Source organism: Antrostomus carolinensis, unplaced genomic scaffold (genome assembly GCF_000700745.2).
Source record: "Antrostomus carolinensis isolate BGI_N321 unplaced genomic scaffold, ASM70074v2 scaffold18266, whole genome shotgun sequence".
Lineage (NCBI taxonomy): Eukaryota > Metazoa > Chordata > Aves > Caprimulgiformes > Caprimulgidae > Antrostomus > Antrostomus carolinensis.
This window is the reverse complement of record NW_010319979.1, coordinates 30,079-38,311: the sequence shown is the minus strand read 5'-3', so window position 1 is coordinate 38,311 and position 8,233 is coordinate 30,079. Positions and strand designations below refer to the sequence as shown.

The 8,233-nt window shown below is 33.8% G+C and overlaps 1 protein-coding gene across 1 annotated transcript in view; it reads right to left on the bottom strand.

Annotated features, from left to right (window-relative positions):
- The window catches only part of PHF3 (PHD finger protein 3), a 40,336-nt gene that overhangs the window by 12,902 nt on the left and 19,201 nt on the right, over positions 1-8,233 (bottom strand). Inside the window, exons 4-7 of the mRNA XM_010169466.2 lie at positions 4,331-4,658; positions 3,138-3,315; positions 606-756; positions 324-480 (exon numbers count right to left, since the gene is read on the bottom strand). Coding sequence (XP_010167768.2) covers positions 324-480; positions 606-756; positions 3,138-3,315; positions 4,331-4,658 — 814 coding nt within the window. The remainder of the gene's footprint in view (positions 1-323; positions 481-605; positions 757-3,137; positions 3,316-4,330; positions 4,659-8,233) is intronic.

Here is an 8,233-nt window from a genome sequence, read left to right as displayed (position 1 = left end):
CAGGGACACCCAAACAACAGATCAGTAGTAAAGACAAACACTTCAAGAAGGCAAGCTATATCCACTACACTATGAAACCCCACTATATAAAGTACACTGGGGGCAAGGAGTTGAAGAATAAATGATGGAGAACAAGGGAAAAAGAACAGAGAACACTGAGTGCACAAGAGGACAAACAAGATTAAAGAGATGAGAAAACCTAAAAAAGAAAATAACAGGATAAATTGTTAAAGTATTAATAATGTATCTACATAGAAGAGTGTTCCTTTAATCTACAGCAAATAAAGGACTTCTGTAAAGCACAACAGACAAATAATACATACATTATTTTTAGGATCTTTTAGATTGAACATTAAACTTCTGTATTTGTTCTTATACTTTGAGTCAGTGTCCCGAAAAAAAGAAAAGAGCTCTCTCTCAATCCTTGTGGCAACTTTTGCTGCTCTCTCCTCAGGAATCTTTAAACTGGAGTCTGTCAATCTGTGAGTGAACACAAGGGCAAAAATTACCAAATGCTTCCCAATAATTAACATTTTTTCTCTGCCTTCTGAAAGAAAAAAAAAACATACACAAATTAATAATTTAATTTAATAATATCTCTTTACCTTTTCATCAGAATTTCCTTAAGAGACTGCTTGACACTTTGTCTTATCTGATCAGCAGAAGGTTTGGAAGCTGGCACGGCTGGCAAGTGTGTTGTACTAATGGATCCCTTCTCATTTTTCTTTTTCTTAATTTCCTGTTTCTCATGAACACCTATCAAAACACAGAGTTAAAAATTATAAGCTACTCAAGCCACCAATATAAACTTTTGCTGCTGCTGGGTGTCATGAAGTTCTGTTTTTAAACTAAGAATGGACCTGCAAGGAGAAGGAATGGACTCAGCATGGTTGTTTTGTTTTGGTTTTTTCTTCTTTCTTGGTTTGGATTTTGTATTATACAGATTAATCCAGAAAAAACTACCTTATCAGAAAGAAACAAGACTTCTGTTCTTTGACTTAAGGCATTTTCTTCTACACTGAACCAAGCTGATCAGTGCTTATTAGCTTGATCATGAGTAGGATTTTTTACTGTGAATTTTTATAATAGCACAGATCAATTTTTCAATTAGTAAATTGAGAAATGATATACTGGGAAGCACTTAATATAAGCATATTAAACTTTACTTTAAAATAGTGTTTTTCGTTAAACTTAGAATTTCTGTATCTGTTAGCCATCAAAATTATTTCAATTATGACAATCTCAGCTTCTGAATCAGGTAACAGACACTCTTAAATAAGGCCATTCTAAGGTTTGTGTCATAAATAATACAAATAATGGAAATTTCTAATTAAATTAAAATCCATATTCCTTCAAACTTTAATATTCAGTATCAACTGAAACTTCATTTGTCTCAGCACATGAACATGTCACCAACTTAGAGCAGTAGTCTTCTATTCACGAAAGCAATTGGAAACAAGCAGTATTAATTTATTCACTTTCCACTCTGATTAAAAAAAAACAATACAAACTGAAGACTGATAAAGATCTAACTTGAGTGTTTGATGGTTAAAAAGAAGTATTTATTTATTATTACTTTCACCTATTGAGTACAACTTAAAATGCCTTAATACCAGAAGTAAACTAACTATATTTTCAAGCAGCTATAAAAAGACAGATCTTCTTTTCCATTGGGCAGACTGTGTGGTTGTATCATCAACTCTCTTATTAATGCAAATATGATCCCTATGAAAATTACTGATTTCCCCTTCCTCACCAGCAAGGTGGTACAGACCCGAGACAGCTGTTTGCCATTCTGTGCTGTGATCTAAAGTATCCATACACTTGTTAAGTAAAGCAGCTCAATACATCTATTTTTTTTGCTCATCTCCTCAGAAAGACAATGAAGAACTGGACTAGAGCCTTTCAAAAAATGTAGCCTGAGGGAGTCAGAGGAAATTGAAAACCCCCACATGCCAGTAACATTTTGGCAAAGTTTCAACCATCTGAAAACACAGTGGTGGGCATAATTCAAAGCAGTTAAGAGATTAAGACAAATGCGCTGCTTAATAATTTTATTATAATTGTCCTAAATGAGGCTGACAAACTTCCCCTCTGTTTAAAAATGATTTTTACATTAACTTCTATTCTGAAATCATCACTATAAAAATCTTGTCAATTCCTAGTTCAATTGACGTATTTTAGAGCAAGTCAATTATTTCATGGATGCCAAAGACTGATTTAACTCTTGCAATTTGCATTTAGAAAGGATGTAAATTATTTTGTGACTCAGAATTTCAAAGTTGAACAACAAGGTATTTGAAGTCTAAGATACCATTCAGTATAAAATACTTACATTTCTTTACATTTAACCCTGACATTTTCAGGTCACCAAAAAGAGTTTTTACAATACAACAGCACTGACAAAAGACGAGAAGAGCAGATTTTTTTTTTTTTTTTTTTTTTTTTGAGAAGAATTCAAAGCTCCAGTTTAGGAATTAAAGACACAGTTCTCACATTAAATCTCACTAGCTTTGCTGCTGCCATTTCAGTCCCAAGTGACAACAATTTCATATTATTATAATTTTAGAAGAATAATGCTTCCTGGAAGGGAGCTGAGGAGGGGACAGAGGTTGCTGGGATATGTCCCTTCAACCTTTCAAATAAAATTTGGACGAAAATCTGATGGCTCAGCATGAGATATAATGTTCCCCTCTGAAATGAGTTGATAGAATTATTTGTCAATTTGTGCAAAAGACATCAGTAAGTCAAAGTGTAATTTATATCACAATTAAAAAACTTGTATGTACATTAAGTATTTTATGGAAGAGTATTTCAAAGTTTTCTGCAATGTGAAATAAAGTTTAGTAGAGAGATGTCTTCGTGTACTTTTTCTCCCACTCTTGACTGAGCACCTTCTACTATTCAAATAGAAAATATTCACCCATCTAACACAGGAAATATTTACCTGCTAAATAAAATTTTAAAAGAAATGAGAAATAAAGATCATAAACATCATGGGAACAAACAGCTCTTCAAATCACCATCACTTGCACTAGAAATGTGGTTTGAAACACTGATACTATAAAGAAAGTCTTCATCCCTCACTGTACATATATGTGAACTACAGCATAGAGTACTTCAGCAAACCTCATTACCTGATTTCGTGGACCTTTCAACCACACTAAGGGATTCTTTACTTATTTTTTCATTTTTATCTTCAGGGGACCGCCGCGGAATTACAGCAGTTTGTGACCCTTTTCGAGTAGGAACATGTTGCCCTTTTTTAGTATCGGAGTCTCTGGACTCGGACAAGTTCCTTCCATCACCAGATTCCTGAAATAAACATTTACACATGTTAGCACGCTACTGAATGCTACAATGAACCACTACTACGTAATTACCACACATTTTTCTCTCTTTTTTTTTTAATTACACCATATAATTCCCTGAATGTATGCACCACTGTATAGTATTTTCTAAGAAGTTACTGAACAATATCCCAAATTACTGCCAAATATTGCTAAACAATCTCTTTGAAATATTGGCCAAATACACATCACAGGCAATTTGCAGTTAAGCTCTATGTTTTCAGCTTTAAAAGGTCAGGGATACCAATGAATACCAATCCCTGGACCAGTTTTATCCAAGTATCCACAGGAAGTCAGTTATGATTAGAAAGCATGTGCAAACCAAAATTAAACAGAATAGCTTACATATCAGAATTACAATATTAGTATTCAGAAATAAGACAAAAAGAATTACCGATCATTAAGTTACGACAAATATGACGCTATATACTAAGACTCAAGAATTGTAACAAAAACATCTCACTGCTCTTGCAAATTATCCTTTGGTTAGTAAAAAGAGACAAAGAAAGTAAAATGGCTCTCATTAAAATGTTGGGCATTTTCTTCTATATACAGTCTGAAGTTAAACAATAGTAAACCAGTATTTTAGTTTTGATTGCTTTTACGGATATTTAAAAGATCTGCAGTTTAGATCATAGAGCAAATTGACAGATCTCCTGTAAAAGCGTTTAGAAATCTGAAAGAAAGACACATTAGGTTCTTCAATATTTCTAAATACACCTATATGCATAAGTGTATATACACACACACAACATGACCATAACCTTGCTCAATATAAGAGGAGTTTAGCAGTATGATCTCGAAAGAGCCAAGCCAGTTAGAAAATAAAGTACCTCTGAAAATAATAATGGAGAAGTTTTAAATTAGATTCACAAATACGTCTGAAACATGGTATTTTAAATGGCAGGGATTTAGGAGGAAACTTTTTTAGAGGAAACATTTTCTCCAATAACGAACAGAAATTTGAACATCAGACTCACCCGTTTGAAGATTTTGACTTTGTGCTTCCCAGTGTCCTCTGTTTGCTTTGCTTTTTCAGTTGTTACATTTAGGTTACAAGGAGGTGTTTGCTTTGACATCCCTGGTTTTTCACACTCAATTGCTCTTTCTTCTCTATGGATTTCAAGTTTCACCTGAGGATCCGGTACGCTTTGATCAAAACACTCCATTTTTCTGTCTTCTTCAGCACAGCATTTCACACACACATACTCTTTATCTTCTTCACCCATCTGCTGTGCTTGAGAAAGACTCAGTCCAACACAATCACCATGAAACCAATCATCGCATCTACCACAGCCTACCATAAATCTGAAAACAAAGTAAGACATAAATCAGTGTATATACTATGAAAGAAGATAACAGCAACTTAAGCAGAACATACTACACTTGTTTGGATTTGTGCATCTCAGCAATTTTTTCTTACCTGGCAATTTTCTTTGTAGCTTTACACCCATCTCCAGCCTTACGACATGGTATCATCTTCCTGACAAACAGTTTTGCCTTTTTGTCTTTTGCAATAGTCCAAGAGAATATCATAACCTCATTATGTTTTTTTGTAACCTGCCCCCAAATCCTATCAACAGTATATTTCAGACTACTATTTAAAAAAAAAAAAAAAAGTATAAGAAAAAAAAATCCACAACTCTCAAAACCAGTAAACTTTTGTTTGAAGACTTGAAAGTTTTCTTGCAAAAGCATATTTTCCTTGATTTCCTTCAAATATGATCATCTTTACAGCAGAAATGTATCAATCAGTCTTCCATAGCAGTAAGATGTTTCAGTGTTTTTGACGAAAGTGATCAGCACAGAAACATCCAAATGAGTTGGTATTTTACATCATGTTCCTCAGACTATTATCACTGAATTAATTCTAGAAAGTTGACTCTCTACTAGTGAGCATGGGGCCAGGAGTTTGGCTTCCAACTACATCTGGCTACCTTGCAGTGACTGATGGGCTAGTTTTAAGTAAGGTACATGCCACTTTTATGTTGTTCAGCTATTTTATTCAGAGCTAGTAGTTATTTAAAGAATGTTTTAACACTAAAATTAGTATCATTTAAAGGACACTTTTCATCTCCCAGTCACTTACACTGTTATTATTTTGAAAGTAAATGTAATTTTAGGCACAGTGTTTTCAAATTGTAAAGATCACTTGGTTGAAAATAAAACCATAATTTCTGACTATTTTGCAGAAGCATTTTGAAAACTTCCATTAGGTAACACTAGTACCTAATTGCACTGAAAGGTACAATTTTCAGTGGAATTATTTTTGAAGGATGTAGAATTTCAAAGTTAGGCAGGTTAAATGCCTCAATCAGTCTATTTCAGGAGACTTAATTGGTAGCAATTAATTTTTTTTAAATCTTTTCTTCTAATAATGAATCTAGGATGATTACTAAGGATCTGCTTTTGAATGACATAGGAAAGATCTCGTTTTCTTTCCCTTTTATATTTTTTTGGTCTATACTCATATAAAATATATTAAATAAATGTATTATGATATATGTCTGGATGAAGAAAATACAGAAAGACTGCAAGTTTACAATGAAATGTGTGCTGTTAATACTGAAAAGTTTACTGAATCATTAATATTTAAATTCCATAGCAGACAGACCTGATTTAAAAAGTAATTCAAGGAAATGCTGGCTGTTTCAGCAATAGATTCAACAAGAAAAATCACTGACCTGTAACTGTGGTTTCTTTAATATCTTATAAATCCCTTTTGTAAGATGATTCTAAGGAAAATGATTCCTAAATGTACATATGTTCTTATTAAGGCTAGGATCTGCTATTTACTGACTTACCTACTTTGCAAAACCATATAAATATTACAGAACCTGCTTAAAGGCACTCTCATTCACCAGAACTGTAGATGTTGGATGCAGGTATTATATTCAAGAAACTAAAGGTATCTCAAGAGATTAAAGTTCTATTTAACAGATGTTTGAAACACAAGAAAGAAGAAAATATCAAAATATTGTGGCTTTATGTTCTGTTCTTGCTTACTCAAATAAATCAGCATTAAATTCTGCTGAAGTAAATAGCATCTTGTTGCAAAACAAGCGAGAAGCTTTAAAGCTCTGGCAGTTTGAGAAAAAGGTAATCTCCAGCTTCACTAGCTTATGATGCTGTTTGCTAGATTTGAAGAAACCATTTTTTAATCCAGTTTGTAAAGAAAACTATTTTCTCTTTTTATTTTTTTTTCCTCTGAGCTGCAAGTACATTTTTGGTATTAGTTGTGACTAGCAAACAGTATCTGCCCATCTATTTAGTAGTTTCAATTGGGAAGGCAGAGGTTCCTTCACATTTTGTCACTACCTCAATCTTTTCAGATCCATGTTCCAGCAAAATGAAGATACAAGGTAATATCAGGGGACAACTGCTTCTGATGGTCTTACAAGAGTAATACTATAACATTCGTAAACACAACAGAAAAACAAAAGGAGTGATGGCACTTTAACACAAAGATGATTGCTCCTTTCTGAGAGCCTAGAGCCAAACACATAATGGCAGGAAATACAGTGTAAGAGCCTATTTCAGAACTGCAGGGATCCACGAGAGGATGCTTTACATAGGATACATCTCTCACCACGGCAAGAAAATATTAGTAAAGCTTTGGTAATACCAAAACTGGTTACAAAAATGCCAAGCATAAAATTTTGTTTCTACAGAGTTGAAAGATCAAAGAATACACTTGGTTAAAGGATATTTTAGTGTACTCATGAATGAATGCCTTTGGTTAAAAACAGAAGGAAACCAATAATATATTGTCTTGAAGCCACAACTACTACTTGAAATTTTATTACAAATATATGAATTTTCTTCCCTGTTCAGGCACTGGAGACTCATTTGTTAAATGAGTAAGGCAGACTGTAAGCTTCAGCAATCAAAACAAAATTTTGATTATTGAGAAATCAGACTGAATTTGCAAAAAAGTGGAGATGAACTCCGAAGACTAAAATACACAAGATGCTGCACATCTTCAACTTTAAATGGACAGCACATGAAATTCTTCAGCTTAGCTCACACATGGTAAGTGGACAAAAAGGATAGTGTATGATGAGTAAAGCACCAGAAAGGCATTGTCTTACATCTTTATTTTCAGGTCTATTGAGGGGGAGAGGGGGGTGGTGTCAAGTAAAAAACCTATAGCGAATTCACCTCAGAAACAGATCATTCTTCCCTAAGAATATAAACCAATATGGACAGATGTCATTCAAGCCATCTTAAGCAAACTACTGAAGACTGAATATCCACTTGGCTTCATTCCAGTCTTCACAATAAAGTTTCAATTACACAGTATTTAAACACACACAATAAAACTTCAGAATTCAGGAACTAATACTACAAAGATAATCAGGAAATGTCCATGAAGCCTGTACTACAAAACAGAATGTAGTGTTTACAATTGTCTTGCTTAAACCTAATTACATAAAATGGTAATAAAAATACTGGTGCTACCTGCCTAAAAGATTCACTATTTCTACTAGATTTCTCACACTAGTCAACTGCAACACTATGACTTCTGAGGCTCGGAGAGAACATACTGATTTTGATATCAGTAATACAAATGATCCTTTTTACCATAAGGCCACTTTTACATCTTTATCTGTTTCACTCATCTGCACAAAAAACACAATTACGATTTGTAACAGCCATTATAATTGGGTAACAGGCAATGCTCGAAGACTAAAAAGAAGAGTCAAGGGAAACTGAAGCCTGGCTTCAAGGATGTCCTCTTGCACAGCTGTCTGAGTTGTAACTGAAGAGGTTCTGATATCTTGGACTATTAAAACACCAAAGTTTCTGACTGTAGATTGCTTCATGTTTGAAGTGGAGGAGTTTTACCCATGTTGTAAGGCTGGACTGGAAGATGTAAAGCT